Genomic DNA, 23,108 nt, shown 5'->3' on the forward strand with positions numbered 1-23,108 from the left:
GGCCAACCCAAAATTTCATCAGGCAATATCACAGCTCTCATATCTGTCATCTCTCTTTCATCAAAACCCTCCGTCCCCTATACAAATTATTCATGCCAGCAGCTAAATGTATTCATACCATTCTGTTTACTTTATTACTCCACTTTTATTCTGCTCTTTTCCCCACATTTGTTTACAAGAATAAAAGCCTACTCTGACAGAATTATCCCTCTGCACAACAAAAATAAATCACAGCGCTTGCACACACATCATTCACATTCAAAGAGCACAGCTAAATTATAGATGGCCCCTTTCTCCCCAAATATGCATTTCATTAGCATTTCCTTCGCCTGTTGTCTTTTTTTTTTCCTTCTATCCGCCTGTGCACACGACCAACTGATGTGTGTGTGCATGTGTGTGTGTGCGTGTGTGTGTGTGTGTGTGAGACTGGAGAATGGGAACAGATTTGCAGCAAAGCAGGACGCGTCCCCTTTCCCAAGCCTAATTTAGGATTCAATTACAATACTCTTTAAAAAGCGTCGACTTCGCAATTAATTATTTTAAGATTAGTCTGACAGTAATGGGCCTCCCACCGACGCCAGCCAGCGTAAGACTGGCCCCCTGCACCCCAGGACCACTCCGTCTCCCTTCACATATATATATAGCATACACACCTATCTCTGTCTCTCTTTATCCCCTTTATTTTCTACCTCTACCCTTCACACTCTCCGCCCGCCTTCTCTCCATCTTCCACTCTCTCGCTCAATCTCCTGAGGAAACAAGAGATAAATCTTCCTCCTCCTCACCTTCATCTCCCCCCTCTGTCCTTTCTTTTTTTTTTTCCACCTCCACTCATTGCAGTGCTACACTTTGTTTCTTGTTGTTCTTTTTCTCTTCCTTACTTTGTCTCATGCTCTGATCTCCTTGGCGGAAGCTGCACAACTGATATTGCTTCAGTACGGCGGGCTGCTGTTTACGAGCCACAAGGGCCTTCTCCCACGTCCTCCAGCGTCCCCGGGAAACGCTGACGGATGAGCCCCGCGACAACATGCGCAAGCACATAAACATTCGCACCCATACACACATGCGCATACACAACCGTCTGTCACCGCTGCTGCCAGGCGTAAGCGAAAAAACACGCCCGCCCGCTTTGATTGGAGCCAAGCGAAGCATTTTTTTTTCTCCCCTTTCCTCTTTGCTGCTGATGCTTTTCCTCCCACCCTTCACCACTCTGCACCCAGCAAACTATTTTTTTTCTCTTTCCTCGTTTCGGAAATGAATGTCATCATACACCCCCCCAACCCCCTCCCCTTCACGCCGTCACCCTCGGGCAAACCTCAGCCGAAGCCCCCGATTCTGTTTATTTAAATATTTGATATGTAAGCAGTCATAAAATAAATGTCAGAAGAGGGAAAGGGAATGGATATGCGGGTTGTGGGGAAAGAGGCCATTATGGGTAATGGTTTCTGATGTATGCTGCGGCCCCCACAGTGCTGCCCCCCCTCCCTCCAATCCCATGTAGACGTACCTGCACATGACGGTGCTGAAAGACACTAAAGCAACAGGGGAATAGATTGAGCGGGGGCATGTACAGTCTGTGTGTGTGTGTGTGTGTGTGTGTAGCAAGAACACAGAGATACACCAGCTACATGTGCACATACACACATACTGTGACACACTTGTTCGACTAGCGATATGGAAAATAGGCCCTCCCATGCACAATTGACTTCTAATACATTGTATACTCCTCAAACCATCCATTTACCAGGCATTGCAATTTCAGGGGCCCTGAAAGCAGCACTTTGCCAGCACTTTGCAAAATACCTTAAAAAATCTGCAGCCTTTACAAATGCTCTCTCTCACTAACTGCCAATTCGAAAATGTCTGTTAAAGTGACAACACAGCCTTGTCCCCTGGTATATTGAACATTGCTTTTTTGACTTGCCAGGGTTTCCATGTTGGACACAAGAACTGGTGATACCTACTGTTTAGACAAACAATTACACACACAGCATTCTCTTCAGGTACCAGCTCACGTGTGTGTGTTTTCCCTGGTTAGTGGCACCCAAAGGATTACATGACTGTGACAATTTCACCCAAGAACTGATATAAAAAATAAATAAATAAATAAAAAATTTATAAAAAACAGAGGTAGGTGGGGTGAATAAATCAAGCACAGCCAGCGAGAAAAAGAGACAGTGGGAGAGTAAGAGAGTCTCTCAGTGAACAACCTTGACTTTCTCCTTGATACAGAGATGCTAAAATACTGCAGATCAGCACAAAACCAAATCCCCAATTAAGAACAAAAATCATCACAAAATGTTCATTAGCGCTGATGGTATATTGGCTTGGCATTTCAGGGCCTTTTAATTCTCAGACCTTTGCCTAACAAGCTCCCTGGTCGCACCAAAGGGCTCTGGGAGGGGGAGTGACATCACATCAGGGATCAAAAGTCAAAGAGAGGTGTTGCCGGCTGTTGACCCCGTCACCCCGAAATGTTCAAACGTGCCGAATCCCCTGGTGTTTTTCCCATCTGTCAGCACACAGGAATGTCAGCAAGGATTTTCAAACACCAGCGTTCCCTTATAATGCATATAGGTACGCAGGTTGAACCTTAATGTCGACGTAAGTTAACATTAATAATCTGCAATGTGACAATAAAAACCTTTTCTTTGTTCATCATCTGGATGGTGTTCTGAATTCTTCCATACAGCTTAGATCAGGGGTGTCAAACTCATTTTAGTTCAGGGGCCATATCCTCCCAATATGATCTGCAGTGGGCCGGACCAGTAAATTAACCACATAATAATAATAATAATATATGAATAATGCCAACTCCAAACATTTTGATGTGTTTTATAGTGAAAAAAGTAAAATTACATGATGGAAACATTTACATCTATAAACTGTCCTTTTAAAAATATGAATGACATGAACAACCATGAAAAAACTGAAATTTATTAAGGAAAAAAAAGTGCAATTTTAACTCTATTTTGCCTCTGCTTATCATTTGTAAATGTGCATTACAACTTACAGATCACAATGGATCTGCAAATTTACAAAAATATTTTAGTAACTAGCAGAATATTCGTAAAATTGCACTTACTTCTCTTAACACATTTCTAGTTTTTCATATTTTTTGTGAGAGGCTAGTTTGTAAATTTAAACATTTTCATGTGATTTCACTTTTTTACACTAAAACAAAGAGGAAACATTTGGAATTGTCATTATTTGTAGGTTTTTATGGTGGTATTTTACTGATCTGACCCACTTCAGACTAAAGTAGGGCTTTATATGGGCCCTAAAGTAAAAGGATTGACTGTTAATATCGTGAGTATAATTTTTGCATTTCACAAATTCATCCCAGGGGCTGGATTGGACCCTCTGGCGGGCCGGATTTGGCCCCCGGGCCATATGTTTGACACCTGTGGCTTAGATGCAGGTTGGAAATTTGCATGAAAGCAGCACAAACATAAAGGAGAACATGGGACAGAAGTCCAAAAAAGAGAAGGACTCTGACCAACGACAGCGAAGCAAGGACCTCAAAATGGACATGGTTTGGATGAAGATGAAAAAGAAGTCGTCACCCCACCCCACCCCCCCCCAAGGTAGTTAAAGTGCATCTTAAAACTCAACTTTAATCCTCCTTGGCTTTTAACCCACTGAGAGTCATGCACATGTTTTGGTCTTTGGTTATTACGTTCTTATTTATGGGCTTTCGTGTGTGTAAACTGGATGTTTCACTATATTCACAGTCTGCTCCTATTTATTTCACAGCTCTTTGGCAAATACTGGTGTTTTTTTTTTTTTTTAATGTGCTTTATAAATAAAGTTGGACTCAATGAAAGTCTGACACAGACTCAAAAACTCTACTAGAGGTCGACCTATAGTGGTTTTTAAAAGACTGATATAAAAATAATAGCATGGAATAAAAAAAAGCAGATAGCCAATTAATCAGCCCATATCACCCCTGAAAAAAAGGAAATGAAGCCTTTGACTTCAGCAAAAACTGGACAATAACTGAACTGAAATCCAAGTCAGAATTGTTAATCATTAATTTCTGAAAATGAGTAGCCAACTCGCCATAAAAATGGGTGATTCACTATGCAGTCTTTAAATTTTATAACTTTTATTTCCTTCAAAATCAGAACATCAGAGCCAAGTTTTGCTGCAGATCAAAACCTGTTGCCCACAAAGTTGGAGTAAGTTTGTTTTCAGACACATTCCTTTTTTTATTCCTATTTATACTCACCTTTGACCAGGTACAATGATCACATACTGATCTATCAAGAATACATGACATTGTCACAATCATTTCACGAGAAGAGGTAAAAATATAAATATTTTATTCCAACTTTATGAGCCATAGTGTGTATCTCTGTATTTAAATACATATATACACACACTCATTTTATATGCTTAAATACAACTTCACACAAGGGTTCTAAAAAAAGGGAATTTGATATGAGTATACATGATTATAGGAATCAAAATGTAACAATTCATGTTAGCGCTTTATGGAAACAACTTATTCATTTAATTTACAGAAAATTACATGACTAATTTAATTTACCTGTGTGTACTATCATATCACACAGCCCTAGACACAGATAGTGTGTCCGTGTATATTGGCATTCCTGCTGTACACCTGATATGTCTGATTATGTAAACTAACACCTACATAAACACACCAGTGTACTTAACACACACCCCCATCAAAAACACACTTTTGCTAATACATGCATGTGAATGTACTTCCACATATACCTCACTCTCCGCCTCACACTCGCCCCCTGCCCCCCTCTGCCCCCTTCCGAGCATAGGTCAGGGTGCCCTCCAGTGCGCCTCGCCCTCTCCACTGTTAATTACCACTAATTGGCCCCGCTCGTTTCTCCCCCTGCTATAATGGAACCATTCATCTTTACTACTTAATGAGTAGGCACTGTAGTCAGCAGCCAAGGTCACCCACAACTAGCATCCAAAAGAGGAAGGCTTGGAAACAATTGGAAAAAAAAAAACAAAAAAACTAGACAGAGACAAGGAGATGGAGATGGAGAGATTGTTTATCTTTTAAAATACAGAGGAGAAAAATGTGAATATGCAGAAGTTTCCACATGACTCTGCTTTCTGGAATGTGTCCAGTGTGTAAAAAGTTGAGAAATGTCTGGGAGCTGTGGGAGTCTGCAGTGTCCAACGCAAACCACAACACACGCGGGGAATTTCCAAAGACAGTCTAATTAAAATATGCGTTATGCAAGTGAAAAACAATGGATCTCTGGAAAACAATGCTGAAAGCGGAGTCTCGCACAGTCAGACCGAGCTGTAAATATGAAATGTATTTTTCAAAATGCTCTAAGAGGCTCTTCTCTGGCTTATGCACACATAATTATCAAAACAATCACTCCAACTGTCGGCACAGACTCCAGCCCCAGCGGGTGAGAGGGCAACATGTTAGCCGCCTCAGCTACCATAAAACATCTAATTAACGCTGAATGCTTTAAATATTAGTCCAGTAGTAGCTTTAAATACGTCTCTGTAGTGCTTCCCAAAGGCAAGCAAAAAAAAAAAAATCATGTGTGACCTTATTCCTTGACAAAATAACAATTACTGCAGCATATCTTGAAGAATAGAGGTTATTTAGATAGTGGTTTGTAGTAGGATTTAGAAAAAGGATGCCAAATCTAATAAAGGCTGTCAAGATACAAACAAACTCTTCACACACACCCAGAGGCCAGCAGGTGAGAAAGGCAACATTTCATAACTGTAAGGGCCATGTAGGCTGTCAGTCTTTGCCTAAGGTAGAGTAGAAGAAGAAGGCTTCGGTTTCAAACATCATAATCTGTCCTGACAAGTCAAGCCAAATGTTGACAACCAGCCATTTTCTTTGGAAGAAGTGCCATTGTGTAGTCGTACCTTGATGGAATCTAACAGTTCGTGTACTTGTTCAACACTGTGGCAACCAGCCTGGCACGGCGGCGTTTGGACACGGGACAGTTGTCTATGGATTATGGTAATGTGGTATTCCACACTCCCCTCTGGCATGTGTCTGACATTACAGTAACCTTTGCATGTTTAGCCAACAGTAGCTATAGATGTTCATTGAGTAGACAAGAAGGCGTGTGCAGTGCTCACACACACGCACACACACACACACACACACACACACGCACGCACACACCGGCGCAGTTGCACAGGGAGATTAGCTGTGCACAGCAAACATCTGCTCTTGCTAACGGCATTGATATCCTTTGGAGGAATTAACATCTTAAAGAAATAAGACATTTAAACTCTAAAATAAAGTTCACTTGTCTTGTCGATATCAAATCCAGTTCATCCGGTTTATGCCAAAGGAGTGGCTGGAATGTAAAATACCAATCAAACCATATAAGAGTAAAGAATATCTGTAATCTACAACTCACTCCAGCACATCATCACTGAATTTCACAGTTTTAACAGATCATCTCCTGTCTCTTGTACTCATGTAATTCTTGTTAAGTGTACAGGGATAGAATGCAAACAAATACTTCTACTTATGTACTGTTGAAGTAGTTCAATTTTATGCAACTACTACATTTAGAGACAAATATTTGACTTTTCACTTGATTACAAGCAACTTTAGTTAATACTAGGTATTTATCAATATTATTAACCCGAAAGACCTGAACAGCATCCACTGATGAAAAGTGTTTAATAACTTATTAACAACTAATCCTATCAATACATTGAAATAATTTGGGTAAAATGCAGTTTCTCAACTTTTCAGTGGCATCAGATATGTCATATTTGGACGTTTAGAGGTTATGTAGTGAACAATAAAACACCATCATCTTCTGCCACATTATTTCACCAGTAAAACACATGCAGTTTGACAAATGGCAGTCATTGAAGATACTTGTTTTAATGTTCACGAGTCACATTTTATTCATTTTTTTCTATTTTGATATAACTTACTGTGGGTTTTTCTGGACATCTACACAATAAGTAAATGAAATATACAGGGTGGGGAAGCAAAATTTACAATGAACATTTAGTTGTTTTTTCTCAGCAGGCACTACGTCAATTGTTTTGAAACCAAACATATACTGATGTCATAATCATACCTAACACTATTATCCATACCTTTTCAGAAACTTTTGCCCATATGAGTAATCAGGAAAGCAAACGTCAAAGAGTGTGTGATTTGCTGAATGCACTCGTCACACCAAAGGAGATTTCAAAAATAGTTGGAGTGTCCATAAAGACTGTTTCTAATGTAAAGAAGAGAATGACTATGAGCAAAACTATTACGAGAAAGTCTGGAAGATACTATTAAAGAAGAATGGGAGAAGTTGTCACCCGAATATTTGAGGAACACTTGCGGAAGTTTCAGGAAGCGTGTGAAGGCAGTTATTGAGAAAGAAGGAGGACACATAGAATAAAAACATTTTCTATTATGTCAATTTTCTTGTGGCAAATAATTTCTCATGACTTTCAATAAACTAATTGGTCATACACTGTCTTTCAATCCCTGCCTCAAAATATTGTAAATTTTGCTTCCCCATCCTGTAGGAACACACATATAAAGGGGTAAAATGCAGAGGATAACATCATAATAAATGGCGATAAATTAGTTTGAAAACATTAAATGCAAAAAGTTCTCATTTGGAAATCACCACAAAAATAGTCCTAGGAGTTTAAGGGTTAATGTAAAAGAAAATCAAATCATTATTAAACTCAATTAAAATGAGTTCTAAATAGCCACATTTTCTGCACTTTAACTTACATGTTTGTGAATACCTTTTTTTTTTGCACTGTAGTGTCTGGTATTTGTCCTCCGCCAGTGCAAAAAAGCATAAGTGTGTCCTCTGTGCAGAAGTGTTTGGGAGAGGATGTGGTGTGAAGTTGCGTCCTAAATTGCTGAGATAAAATTGATCTAAATGGGGTCGTGTCCAGCCAGCAGTGACCACTAGTGTCCTGTTGTGACAAATGCCTATAAATCAACAATATATCTGCACACCACCTCTGTCCATTCTCTCTCTCTTACACACACACATTTGGCTGTAATGGGGAAATCTAAGGTTCGCTCACAAAGGAAAAAGATAAAAGAACATGGAATATGTTGTGGCTGGAAAAATGCATGGTTGACCAGTCCAGACAAAAGACAAAGAGAAAGAAGAGCGTGTCTAAGTGTGTGTTTAAGACTGTATGTGTGGAGCGTACAAGTGTGTGTGTGAGACAGGAAGGGACGAAAAGAAAAATATAGCTGGACTCATAGGGACTGGGAGACGAAAAGAAATAACCTGAAGAAACAGACAAAACTCATTAACAGAAACTCAGTGCATGGTGAACGTCCCGTTGGTTTTCTATTTTTGTTCCTCTGTGCTTTACAAACGACAGACAGCTCCTTGCTGGTGCTATTTGGTTGTGTTTTTCCTTTTTTTTTTTTTTTTTTTTTTTTTTTTAGCTCAGCAAATGGTCCCACCGTGCCAGCGTTGATTAGGATCAACTCAAACCAAACAGCAAGACGTGCGACTGGAGTGCACAGTCTACAATCTGGAAGCAGAGAGAGCACAGGCTTTGATGTGCAAAGTGACAAGTGTTAGTAGTGATGATGATGATAATGATGATGATGATTTCCTTATATACTTACATACGCGCAAAGACTGCTGTATGGAAAAGCTTACATATGAGCTCGCATTTACATCTTTATGCCTAATGCGAACAAAAAAAGAGACATTATGCAGCAGTTTGTCGCTGTTTTACATATTCTGCAGCACCTTCACCTATCTGTTTTTTTAATGTATAAAAAAAATTCAGGTCCTGTGCTGAGTTTTCTGCTTTAAAAGTGCTTAATCTTACTCGCTTGAATTTTATTTCAAATATGTTACACCTAGCAAATCCCAACTTCAAAAGAGAAATTCTAAAAACATGAAGGTTAAAAGAAAAATAATTGCAACAAAAATCTTCTAATTTTATAAAAAATAAATAAAACTCCCTGCAGATAATGTGCCAATTATCCTTCTCTCTTTACTTTTTTTGTGCAGCTGAACGGGAGTACCATTAGTTCTATTCTGCAAAGACAAATGAGATGCAGAGTTTAGCTGGTTCTTGAAAATTTCATGCTGTCTCTTTGAATTCAAATTAATTGCAGCAATCACCAAAATTGCTAATTTCTGGAGGGTCTGACCTGTTCATTTCCCATCCCCTCTTCTGTTGCTCTCAGAGGAGAAACAAGAAAGGAAGACAGGATACTGTAACAGTGGTGGCCTGCAGAACTGCCCGCTTTTGTGCTTATTTATTCGGAAGGATATGTTGGCTGTCTAAATACCTCTGAACTGACTGCTGGTCCCTTGGGAGACCTAACTAGCAGCTGAGAGCCAGGGACAGGGAGGTAGATAAAAGAAGAGAGGTCGTATTTAGAGAGAAAACAGAAAGAACAAAAAGAGACAGCTCTGAAAGTGAAAACAATCTATACAGCCGACCATCTGTTCAGTAAGTATAGTTAGCTGCCATACATTTCTTTCTTTAATCGCAGAAAAATAAACCTACAGAGGGCTGCAGCTGAACAGAAAGAAAAAGAGGGAGACATCTGAGGAAAGAAAGAAAGCGTCATTCCTCTGGGATGGCAGAAGAGGAGGGGGGATGAAGAGGAGGAGGAGGAGGAGGAGGAGGAGGAGGACGAGGGGGGGGGTTTCCATTCAGCAGCTCCACGTGGCTAATTAGCATATGTGAAGGTCAGGGGGGGTGGTGGTGAGTGGAGTGGGTGTTTGGGGTGCCACTGCAGCACCCGCTACCATGAGACCTGGCCTCCTGCCAAACACACACACATTAATAGAGTGAGGAAACCCAGTATATATATGTGTGTGTGTGTGTGTATGTATGTGTATGTGTGTCCAACAGCTCGTAAATACTTCTTTTTCCTCGCATCGTTCGCAGGCTGAAGTAGGGTGAGATCCAGAGGGAGAGGATTTTAACTATGCTGACATTTGCCAGAGTTCAGATACTGATTCTCTCCCTTTTTCTCTCCCTCTCTGAACTCAGCCAGGCCCATTCCTCAGAAGTCAGCAGTCGTCCATGTGACTCACTTCAAATATCGCCTGCATTTCTGCATCTCCTTCCTGTACACACACTCTGGCCTCACATGGAAAAAAAACAGCTCCGTATAAGTGTGTTCATGCAGATCATAACCAGTGTTGGGCAGCAGAGTCACGAACTGGTTTAACTGGAATTCTTAGTCACATGGTTGTAATATCAGTATTTTGGCTTATCATTAACCCTTAATAGGTAACCATGGTGCCCCCCCACAGCTACGGTACTTTATTGCTTATAGTATGAAAGGATAGCAATGAAACGAAAAAAATATAACAAAATTGTGCTTTATTTTCCAAATAAATTCTCCTTTACTGCGTGAAGTACAATTCTCCTTAACTGCGTGAAAACATAAAACATTAAAAACGTGGGGTCTGCTGGGACCCCAGGTTACCTATTAAGGGTTAAAAAAAAACTGTTAATTCCATGATCAGCTGTCTTCATTTTTTACCTTTAGAAAAACTGACCTTGGCCATCTCTTTAATGAATTTAATGAATTTTGGTTGCCTTTAATCTCTGGTATGGAGAATGTTTGAGTTTGTACATCAAATGCTGAATACTGCCCTACTATCATTTATGCTACAGTATGTATCACTATGCTTATACTTATGTTGCTACCCCTATTATTATTATTATTATTATTATTATTATTATTATTATTATTATTATCACTTTTACTTTTTTTTATTCATTTATATTTACTTTTGAGTGTGTTTAGCTGTTTTCTTCCTTTAGGGGTGGGGGGTGGGAAGAGTGCACAAAGCAGAATTGCAAAATGTAAAATCCACTATCGCTAAGTTTGTACTGTATATGAATGATTTCCTTTTACGAAATAAAAAGATATTTTAAAAAAATGTTTATTAACCCATAAGGACCTAGTGTGACTTTTGTGGCAGTCTATTTAACCTTTACTAAGTGATTTATCACCATTTATTATACTATTATCCTCTGAATTTATAATTTTTTTCCAGTGAAAATCATCTATTTTCCTATGTTTAATTGCACAATCATGGAGATGTTCATAAAAGCTCAGATTAAATTCAAAGGTTATTATTTTAAAACAGAAAAAAAACTGAAGAAAAAGTGACTTTTTCAGTAAAATATATCATGAACTGAACATAAAACAAGTGTGTCCATCCACTGTCATTGATCCAACTCCATGGGTTTTACTAGTGAATCAATGTCGTAGAAGATGACAGTGTTTCCACGTTCACTACGGAGCCTCTGAACGTCCAAAAGAGTCATATCTGATGACCATGAAAAGATGACCAACTGTATTTTACACCAATTATTTATATGCATAGACAGGATGAGTGGATCAACAGTTTAGACCAGTAGATGCTTTGGGTCGATGGTGGATGTTTGGGTCTTTATGGGTTAATCGAGCATTTCCTTCTGCTGCACCATAGACGTATATGTATGACAGTGAGTTCATGTGATGATATTTGAACTGATTGAGTTGATGGTGCAAAGACAGCAGAGGAATGGCAGAAAGAACCTGACACACTGAGGAGTTACCAATTTACAGATAATTTACAGTTTTTGCTCTAAATTTGGTTCCATCTAAATTCAGCATATCCGTGCAAATGCACTTACAAACAAACACAGATTAAAACAGTCTCAACACCTGCATTTTGTTATTATGTGGAACCCGCTTTGTGTTTTTTTCTAAATTGTTTTCTGAGGATTGAAGCAGTTATTGTGTATCATAAATGAACTGAGCATTACCTGCACATCTGCTTGACTGACAGTTTTATTGATCTCTGTCATAGCGCTGACCTGCTGAAAAACTGATTCAATTTTAGAGAATAATAATCATGTTAAAAAGCAGTTTCTGATGCAACAAACTACTTTTACCTTAGTGTGTTACATTTCTTTAGTAGGAACTTTAAAAATGTCATTAATGTCCGGTAATTGGTACTTTAACTCACTACACTATTTCAAGTAGTTTCCCCAACAATGATCATGAATTAGTGTGATTAAAAAAAAAGCTTCAGTAAAATTAAAAACATACTTTTACATGGTTGACATATTTCATTACAGTTTTAATGGATGAAAAATAAGTGATAAATACCGACGGTTGAAGAAGTTCCACTTTTGCTGGTGGGTGTAACTGTGTAGAAAATTAAAGAAGTTGAATTCTTCAGTTTAACGCAGCTGAGAGAATAGAGAGATTTGCAGAAGTTTGCTTTGATTTGAAGTCACACAGACATTTTTCAGCCCCGTAGCTACAGTATCTACCAGACGTGATAAAACACACAAATTCCAAAATGCCACAGGACAACTCCAGTTTTCATACAAGGACAACAAGAATAGAACCCATCACTGCTGACACACGTACTATGACTAAGAAATGGAACTAAAACAACTATCAATGTCAAATCCAAATGTTGGACTAGTTCACCCACACAAAGTCAAACTCTCCCATATGGACAATTAACTTTCTTCCCTAGAATTGCTTTGGTTTTGATTTTTCTGCTCCCTTCTGACAACAGCAGTTTGGATAAGACAGAGCTGAGAAAGAGCTGACACCAAATCAACACCCGCTCATAGTAATTAAATCTTTTCTTCAGGGTGTTTCACATCAACCCTTGACTCCAGGGGATGTTATACGTATGTGCATAATGGAGTCAGATAAAAAAATACATATTAGCTAATAATACATAAGCTTACACCCAGTCGTGCAACTGGACAGTTGTTTTTATATCGTTACTATTTTTTAAATCAAAATTAATTGGCATTTTGTGCAAACCACATGCACACCAGGATAACCTCTGCCTGCCAATTACCTAAGCAGGCTCTGTGTTTCATCCAAGGAAGATGAAAAACGCTGCACAGGGCTCTTATCGGACGCAACAGAGCAAATTAAAATTGCAGTCTAGTGTTGCTAATCAGCAGTGTGCTGGCTGGCCAAGACAGAGATGTAAACAAAACAACATAAACAAACGAGCGACGGGAGGGGCAAAGAGGAAGAGGAGACACACGGCGTGAGATGCGGGAGAGGCGGGGTTAGGCTGGACTGCTTAGTGCTGACGAAGGAGCTTTAGCCTGCTCACACACACAAACACACACACACACACACACACACACAAGACAGACACATTCAAGGACGCACACAGGCAGCCGGCAGAGAGAGATGCACCCAAACACACACACCTGCATGCCCACTTCCTGACCAGACCCCCATGGGCTGCCTGTTCAATGCAGAACATGTACCATAAATTAAATTCCAGCCGCCACAGTCAGGCCCATCACTATGCACAAGGCTCCCTGAGATAGCCGCATAATACAATGTGACATTGATGCATTGCTCCCATTATAAAGTCTTTGTTCATATCACACTAATAATTCATAAGAGAGAAATGTAAACAGTATGCACTGGAGAGCAGTGTGAGTAGGGATCATTTCAAGGTAAGCACATTACCAAGGATGGGACTGGGTCTACTCTTTGATATGTAGAACTACACAGCTTTGATTTCCATTCTAAAACAACAAAGGCAAAACACTAAGCATAATAGATAAATTAGTGAATACTGTAGATTCCATTCATTTTCTGTTTTATTAGGTCAGATTTAAATGAATTGCAGCTGCAATTATCTAAGCAGCAACACTATTTCCAACTTGCTAGGCCTTCATTATTATCTACTAATTACTTTTATTGTTGTGTGTGTACACTGTGTGTGTTCTGATTAGTGGATAACAGATGGATCCTTATTACACATACAGGTTGAAGCTGAAAATACTATTTCATTTGTGATTTAGACCTTTGTAAGTCATTAGTATTTGAACATATGCTGGTTTTAGCTGCTATAGTACACAGTGTCATAAAACAGAAAACACATTCAGCAGGAACGGCCTGGATGTGCAGCAGCTGACGTGCAGCAGACACACATTCAACAAACACATTCAGGCAGAAGGTTACACACTGAACACTGAATATGATTCTGTTTTCTTTCACTCAAATAGGCCACAGTCATTTGAAAAACTAGGACAATGTCATTTTGATGAGGGAGCAGGTTCGACACACACACACCTTTAAATAACATATCTGCTGTATCTCAGATGTGTGTGTGCACGCATGTCACACGCGCACCATGGTGGGGCTCTGTCTTCATTTTGGTGAGTGGCCAGACAAGTGAGTTGGGTGGGTGGGTGGGTGGGTGGGTGGTGGGGTGTAAATGAGGTGCACTCGTTTCGCTCCCAGCTTGCTCCTGAAGAGAGGCAGTGGGGAGGGAAATTGAATTTGAAAGAGGGGAAACTGTGCCAACAGGTGACAGAGGCGTGCTCCCACCAAACGCACTCTGAAGTGAAGCGCAGTCATATCACGGGGCCAATTTGGAGGCAGTATTATGCACTACACCGCTCGCCTTTCTCACACAGCCTGTCAGTGCACAGGAGAGCAGTGCTGCTACACCAAATATGAATTAAACATAGGGCTTTGTACCGTGAATATACTGCTGCTGAAATGTTGGTGAAGTCAAGAAAAAACACAGCAGCACATGCACTTACTCTTTAAGTAGCATACTAAATAAAAAAAAAAAAAAAAACATTTGCAGAATAAAACATTAAATGCAAAATTTTATTTAATAGGCCGGTTTGCTGCAAAAATCTGCAGAAAATAAAAATTGAATAAGAATGTCTCACTTAACTGTAGGCTCTGACTATTGTTTAACCTATTAAATACACTGTATATGCACTGTTATATCTATTCTACACAAAATCACATGCACTAACTGCAGAGAGGAGTGAGACTGTTGTGGGTTTCTGGTGTCTATCAGTGTAATTTACAACAATCAATACAACAGCAAACCCTCCCACGCTAAAGCACTCGTTTCATTTCCCCAGCATCCAATGCAAATTGCTTTTGATTGAAACAATGTAGGCTAATGAACTGCTTTTGTTGTGTGATAGGCAGACAGTAAATGCAACGCTCAACCACCTTGCCCTCCAGTCATCCAGATGTGCCATCCAGCACTGCACATAATTTAGTGCATTAAAAACAACCACTGAATAATGGCTCTTCTGGACAAACTCTGTATTTTTAGAGCACAGTTGTTAACTAGCAGCTCTTACTTTGCTTGGCTGTAGGTCTGTAAACACATCCATGCAATCAACGTGCAAAGAAATGGGTTCCAAAAGTGTGTGGAGTTTAGAGACACCCACAGACCCCTGAGGGACATTCCACTAAAAAAAGTGGCAGGGTTAATTGTAGCAGCTTTTCTTTCCTCAAATGTTACACTTTGAACAGGACATATGAGACCCAGCTGCTCCACAGGCCCACTGAACACAAGTGTACAACACTAACAAAGTGTACTGGTGAAAACCAAAAAAAATATCTTTAAGTGCAAGCCTTGATATCACACATTAAAGATTACTGATGACATAAATGTAACCCTCGATTTATTTCATTGATATAAATAATATTTTAGTCATTTCAAATAAAACCAGTCGTCATTTTTATGCACACAGAGGGTACTTTAGATAATATGGCACATGGCAACACAGCCTTTCTCTTTATCATTTTGGCCTCCATTTCATGCATTTTGAGTATCTGTTCAATATGAAAAAACATTAAAATAATTAGCAGATGCGGGCTTAACCTTCATAAAAGTTCAATTATTGCTTTGGACGGCCTCCAAGTCCGTAGTATTCCCATATGACACCAATGCAGCACCGCTACAGCGCCATGGCCACAGATCAGTGCCAGAACCCTCCCTGTTCTCTGAGTGCAGGCTGCCCAGCGGGGCCACTGGGAGCCAATCAGATGGCAGACTGGGTGTCAACTGTAAGCCAGGAGCACTCACAGCTTTTAGCCAGTTTACCTCCACTATTCAAATTCCGAGGAGTTGCACTAGTATGAACGAGGCGCACAGACGCGCTCGATACGAGGCGCACAGAGCGGAGCGATCTGCCGCCTGTCACGGCTGCGGTGGTTGTTTGGATTTCCAAATCCTTCTGATATGAGAAGAAGGTAATTACTGTAGAAGGGTTTGTTTTTATAATGAGGAATTAAATGGATTTACTATAGAGAATATTTCACTCTCCGCGGTGAGCGCCTTGAACACAACACGTCCTCTAAACAGGGCGTTTCACAACGTGTCTGAGACCACGTCGGCAGAGGGTGAATGTGCCAAACATTTATGTAGCTTCGAAATGTACTAAAACTAAACATTTAATAATAAAATGACAGCAAAATATAAACTACTAACAGTGTGGACGAATAAAATAAGATGTTCTGATTGAATAAAACTGGCAGTTTTAAAATAAATATTGCATTTCATTCCCTCTGTCACTCCAAAACTCACACTTTAAATCTTTACATTAGAAATTACGCACACGCGATTGTTTTTCTTACGCGTAAAATGCTGCTGAATAAAATTGTTATTAATTTTCTGGAGTTTCATCACTTTCACAATTAAGACACACGCCCACACATGATGACCCTCTGCCTGAGACGCACATGCTGTTTGTGTTGAAAACACGCTCCACTTGGTGATTCTGCGTGACCGCCTTCACCAGCGCTGTGGAGCTTCAAGGAGTTCACTGATGCTCACCGGAGCGGACAGCAGACAGAAAGTTTCCAAAAACTTACCTGTGTCCTGCCCAGGCCTTGTCCCCCGTTCCCCGGACTCATAGAATGGGGGTGATTTCTCTGCTGTCCTCCCCAGCCGTGAGCCGAAGTGGCCCCGTACTGTGGCCCCACGTCCTTCCCCAGGCCCATGCCGGCTTGCTGCTGAGCCGTGGGGCCGCTGTAGTCTTGATATGCACCGCCATAACCCCGCATCATCGGGCTCGGAGAGGTAAGCAGCTGGTTGAGGGTCGGGGTGGCCCCTGAGGGATGCTGCTGCTGCTGCTGCTGCTGCTGCTGCTGCTGCTGCTGAGTCTGTCCTGGGAACCTCTGAAAGCCACCCGAGGCAGCTGCTCCAAGAGGAGACTTGCCGTGGCTTGCTGGGGAGTTACTGCCCATCATCATGTTCCCAGGTTGTCTGCATCCGGAGGGGCCCATCATCCCGTAGGCCCCGCCACCGTAGCCCGCGCGGTACGACGGGTACTGGTTGTACTGGCTGTTGTGGTACCCAGCTTCGTGGGAGTTCTCCATGCTGTTATGCGCCGTGGAGTGCGTTATCCCCATCCCACTGCTTTGTTGGTGCTGTCCGCCATGTTGCTCATAACAAGACCTTGGAGTGTAATAGTTGTTGTTATTAAACTCGGAGTTGTTATTAGTTGGTCCCAAGTTGGAGTGCTCATACCTGCTCCCCATCATCCTCTCTGCAGGTTTACAGGTGAGCTCCCCCTCACCTTTCCCTGGTATGTGCTGCTGCTGTGGCTCCCCCTGGCCCCCCAACAGGTTCTCTTTACCACCGTGGTGTGGGTGATCCATACCCCTGTCCCCACGGGGCCCCTGGCCGTTGTTATTTGCGGTGTTGTTACTTTGGATCTGTCGCTGCTGATGTGGCGCAAATTGGCCGAATTGCGATGGCGGCTGCTGCTGCTGCGGCGGCGGCTGAGGCTGAGGGGGATCTCCGCTCCCCACACATTTCAGCTTATGGTTCGCGATCAAGCCCGTTTCCATCGAGGAAGTGGATGAATTAGTCGACGCCGAGGCTGACGTGAGGTTATTCCCATCCTTGTCGTGGCCGTCCGGAGCGTTATGACTCGTGGAAGTTGAATGGACCATGTTCAGCTCGTTTCGGCGGTGATGGTCTACATTATTCAGAGTCCCATCTCCGGCACCCAGCATCGGTCCAGTCCGCTGTACGGTCCCTCCTCCTCCTCCTCCGGATTTCCCCGAATTGAGCTCCGGTCCCAACCCGCTGGATAATTTCTTATTTTTGTTATTAGTTCTGGTCGGAGCCGATGCCACTTGCGCAGCCATGGTCACTCCAACATCTCAGCGCGCAATGACAGCAAGCCCCGGCCAGCCTTGCACGCAGAAAAGAGTACAAGAGGGGAGAAAAACACGCGCTGGGAGGTAAAAAATATATTCACTAAAAGCAAGCTTTGTTCTAGCGCTGGTGTTGCTGTGATGGTGACATGGTGCGCCAATGAGGCTTCATGTTGAAAGTTTCTCTGCCAGTTTTAAACGAAACTTTTTTCTTCCCCCCACCGCCTCTCCTCCATCCCGGTTCTCGGTAATATGTAGCAGCGTCTCCCGGAGCCCTTGTGGCCCAGCATGGCATGAGAGAGAGCGGGCTCTACCAGCTTATCCACCTCCAGGGCTCCGGCGCGCCTCACATGGAAAATCCGGACTGGAGTCGTGAGCCATTACGCACGATGCACGCTGATGTGACAGTGTTTCACAAACCTTAACATTACAGGTTCGTGTTAGGAAAAGCAACACAAAGCGCGCAATCGTTGTAAATTACACAACGTCTTTGGTTAGACATTAAAAAGTGTTTTATTTTAATGTCTGCTCCTTTGACAGCCAAGGAACGGCGTCTTCCATTGAGTTTCAGGTTAATCTTTCTTAAATTTACTCTATATAGGTTAGTCTATTCGAGAATTGACAAATTACGCATAGATTTTGTTGCTCACTTTGGAGCGGATCCGTCAAATAAACACAACAACAGCTGTTAAAATAAGCCCCTGCGAGTTTCTCCCTACTTATCCAGATCTGATTTTCCCTCTTCCCATCCTCTCTGTCCCTCGGCTCAAGCCAGTTCTCTGCAGCTCTGACAGGAGTCGGACACGCAACCACAAGCTGTGCGCAATAATGTTGCCATCGGAATAAGAATGTAATCGCACTTTATAGCGGCTATAATGTTGTAATATCTGTACCAGAACTCATCCCATAGCCACTCCAATCACATCTTTTCAACCTGCAAAGGAATAATGATCATCTTCAACAAAGAACTGTAACTATCCGGTAAAAAGACTAGAACCATATATCACACACTATATCATACTCTACATGACTGTGGCTGTAATAACATATCACATTTTCCATTAAGCACGAGTGTGCTACAGTAGATCCACTCTTCAATGTTATGAATATTAAAGCCATTCTTCATTAGGGTGTTATTTGAGTAGAAGACCACAGACTTTAATTTCCTTCATTGAATTTACTTTGTCAGATACGAACTTTTCTGAAGTGAAAATGACAATGAATAACACAGAAAAAGAAAGAGGGAGGAATGCAACCCCAGGCTGCAGTGTAGGACCACACAAAACCAAAGTCTACAAGACGTGCTATCCCATCAGCAATATTCACACATGAATGTAAAATAGTGCTTAGTAAAGAAGCAGGGGTGTCTGTTGAGACTTGAATGAGCAGAGGGTCTGCTTTGATGAGATCAGATGCATTTGATCAACAGAGGGAGCTGCGGATGAAAGAGGGGAGGAAGGGAGGGGGGAGGGTGGGAAGAGAAGGATTTGGGGATGAGTGTGGTACTGAGGATAGCCATGGTAATGATAATGACTTCTGGTAGTGGGAAATATGACTATGATGATGATGATGATGGTGATAATGATGATGATGGTGATGATGACAGCTGTGATTCTGGTAATGGATGGCCAGTATCTGTTTTGACTAGTGTTGCAAAAATCATATATTTGCAAATAATTAGGTAGAAATTATTCCTGCCTAATCCACTGAGCTACATTATTTACTATGAGGCCATGTACATGACAATGGGAAGACCCCTGGTGGAGATGTATTGTTAGTACAAGTCACTGTTTGAAAAATAAATAGAATGCTAAAAAAACCAAGAACCCCATGTGTTTGAGTATGACAGACGAGAGTGAGACTATTGAGACAGTGACAGGCACAAAAAACCCAAAATGTGATGATGAAATGATGATGTGATAAACAAAAATACTGTTCTATATTCATATCAAGACGTTCACATTTTTCCAAAAGGAGGCTCACTGACTGGAGAAAAATAAAAGTGAGTGTCAGCCCTAAAACCCTTTTCCAGCCGTTTGCCTTTATGAGTCCATATGGCAGAGAATCAAAGCCGTAACATTAATATGGTCCAAATACAAAGTCTGCATGGTGTTCACTACTCAGGTAGCTTAGGCCCAGCCTATAGCATCAACAGGACCAGATGGCTGTTTATCTATAGGATGGCCGTAGAACTCATCACATTTGCATCCTCTGTGAGTGAGGGACCGAAAATGTTTAGGTGACAGAAATAAGTGTAGAGCAAAGTGTATTTTCTTAAATGATCAAGAAATTCTACACCTTCACTGTCAACTTGGAGTTTCATCACTGGTTATATTCACAATTTCTGATTAGAACAAGCCTCATCCACACCCTTCCTGCTCTCTGTACTTTGTGCTCATGACGATTCTGGCTCCCATCAGTGTCCCAGATCAAAGCCTCAGCTCTGATCTCATCTACGGCAACACCAACGCTGACAGTGAGGGGACCTGGGGCATTAGCATATTCTATGATGGCGCCCGGCTTTTCAAGCCGTTGCCTCGGCTGCAGCTCTGGGTGTGCCGCGCTGTGGCTTTGCAACTCTAATTTCCCTCTCTCGCTCATTAAAAAAAGCCCACTGTTCTCCTATTAATTCGCAGACACACTGATCTGTTTGAATGGCGAGGAAGGGTGTGTGTGCGTGCGGGAGGAGGGAGGTGGAGGAGGGCAATGGCTCAGCGCATTTGCATTTATGTTTAATTTATAACCTTCAGGGGCCCCCTGATGCAGCAAGATTGAAACAATAACTCCAGACAAACACAGGGAAGAGAGGAGGAGGAGCCGGAAGAGGGTGGATGGAATTAAAAATATACAGATCTGGAGTGGTATATGTTTTGAGTATGTGTGAGTATGTGAGTAAGAATGTGTGTGCTCACTGGTAAGGAGTGTGTTACTGTATGTGCGCTCATGTGCATGCACTTCTGTGAGTATTCATTTGTGCATCTGCATCAAGGTGTATCTGACTCACATGCACACACACACACTCACACACACACACACACACACACACACACACACACACACTGACAGAGGCAGAGGTCTTCAATCCGTGGGGGGATAACATGCCACAGTGAGTGTCTGTCAGGAGGAGAGCTGGAGTCTGTTCCGGGGGAGTCTGCAGGGATCTCCCCCTAGCAGCACAGCACAGAACAGCACAGCAGACAGCAGCAGCAGCAGCAGCAGCACAAGCCTGGCCAAGCACAGAAAGTGGGTCAGCCCAAAACACACACAAACACACATGCACACAGAGATACACACACAGCTCAGACGGATGCAGCCCCGGTGTCACACTGTGGGTGTGTTTGAAAGAAAAAGAGAGGAAGATTGTGCATAGCGAGAATGCAGAGATGATGGTTTTGTATGCTGGAGAGTATGGTAGTATATTTTGCATTAGTGATGTTAAAAGGATGGGGGGGGGGGTATTTAAGAAGAGGGGTGGAGGAGGAGGGCTGCGTGTAGTCGAGACAAAAACCCAGCCAGCCATTGTGAGCACACCCTATGGAAGTGCATCAAATTGATCCATAGTCTTTTCATTTCAGGCTTGGGTAAATAACAGCATTTGCATTGATCAGTCTGCAAAATCAGGCAACGATGGGCTTGGGAGCGTATGGTACGTGCGTGGCTTTCCGTGTGTGTGTTCATGAGGCTGCTAACAAAACACATCTCTTATTCCTTTCTGCTCCTTGCGGAGTCGAGGGCCTCACCAGAGCCCTACAAACGGCTATGATGGATAAAATGTTTTCAACAACACTTGAAAAGAGTGGATGCTATTGTGTCCGCCCGTATACTGAAACACAGAATCACAGAATTCCCAGGACGCCGCATGCTCTATTTATGTGTTATGAAAAACATGACTCAAAAGAAAAAGGAAAACAGCTATGCTCTACTTTCAGCTATCATGTGAAGTGTGAAGAGGAGGAACGGGATGAGAGAGTAAGATACAGACAGGGAAAGGAGAGGAAAGGAGAGGAGAGGAGAGGAGAGGAGAGGAGAGGAGAGTGATTTTCTTCATCCACAGATCCTATCCTGATGGTGACAGGGGACCGGGCTCTCAGAACCCCCACACCCACATACACCCCCACACCCCCACCCCATACCCTCTATCCCCTCCTCCCTCTCTGATGCCTGTCACTGTTCCTCTCCTTCCCTCCCTCCTCTCCCTCCCTTCTCCTGACTGGAGGAGCGTGTGAAGTGTCCCCCGAGAGGCACAGACTCAAAGACGGTATTTACAAGATCCACACTGAGCCCACTTTTAACTGCCTGTGAAGAACTTCTCCCGCCGCCTTTGATGTGCCAACCTAATGGGGAAGAACTCGCCGGCAGTCATTGCATATGTTAGCTAGGCATCGTGAGCTAATCCACTAGCATTGCAAGGTAGACTTCATGGTGCTTGCAGTAAGTGAACACTTCAAATGCTGTATAGTAGCTTTGGTGCATTGCTGCCCTTGAAAAAAAAAATTCCCCCATGGCAAACAGACGCTGACATGATGCGTCAACTTTTACCACAAATTAGTGGCACCAGCAGCAAATTGCTAATTTCATTGCTTCCACATCACCTTGGAGTGGCTTACATAGCATATTCATGTACTGAAATAGAAGCCTCCTGATGAGCTCCTTGAGATGTTCAAAAAATGTAAAACCATTTCATTATTATCCTCCCAGTTTACACTAAGTGCATTAGCAGATTCTACACCTATTCTTTTCTGGCTTTGAAAAACAAATGTGGTGCAATAAATCAGAAGCTTTTCCATTCCCCTGCCACTTGACATTTCAATCCAGATGGGATGAGTAACATCAACAAAGCTGAATGAGCTCTCCCACATCAGAAAAAAAACAAAAACCCACCACAGACAGCACCAGAGCAACTGGCACCCCCTGCCTTCTCTGAACCGAAAGGTCAAAGGTCATATAACGCATTAGGGGGACTCATAATCCACAAACATTCAGAAAGAGAAATCGGCAGAAGTAAAACACTGACTCTTGTCCAAGTTAGTTTTATCTTTAACAACAGCTCAGAGAAGGAAGGCTTTCATAACAAACAGAGGCATTTGGAACGATTTTGAATTAGGCTAATTAGGTTTGTGTTTTGTTTGTTGTTCAGGAGGCATGATCAAAGTGATATTTCACCAATTTGTGTCAG

At 42.0% G+C, this 23,108-nt stretch overlaps 1 protein-coding gene across 3 annotated transcripts in view; it reads right to left on the bottom strand.

The window, feature by feature from the left end:
* LOC115413802 (AT-rich interactive domain-containing protein 1B-like) overlaps positions 1–18,280 on the bottom strand; it is a 228,568-nt gene extending 210,288 nt beyond the window's left edge. Inside the window, exon 1 of one of the 3 annotated variants that reach the window (XM_030126899.1) lies at positions 16,640–18,280. In XM_030126899.1, the coding sequence (XP_029982759.1) occupies positions 16,640–17,923 (1,284 nt within the window). In that variant the 5' untranslated portion in view covers positions 17,924–18,280. The remainder of the gene's footprint in view (positions 1–16,639) is intronic. The other 2 variants (XM_030126898.1, XM_030126900.1) reach the window with 2 other exon arrangements.
* Positions 18,281–23,108: the final 4,828 nt, after the last annotated feature.

The sequence above is a fragment of the Sphaeramia orbicularis genome, chromosome 22 (genome assembly GCF_902148855.1).
Source record: "Sphaeramia orbicularis chromosome 22, fSphaOr1.1, whole genome shotgun sequence".
Classification (NCBI taxonomy): domain Eukaryota; kingdom Metazoa; phylum Chordata; class Actinopteri; order Kurtiformes; family Apogonidae; genus Sphaeramia; species Sphaeramia orbicularis.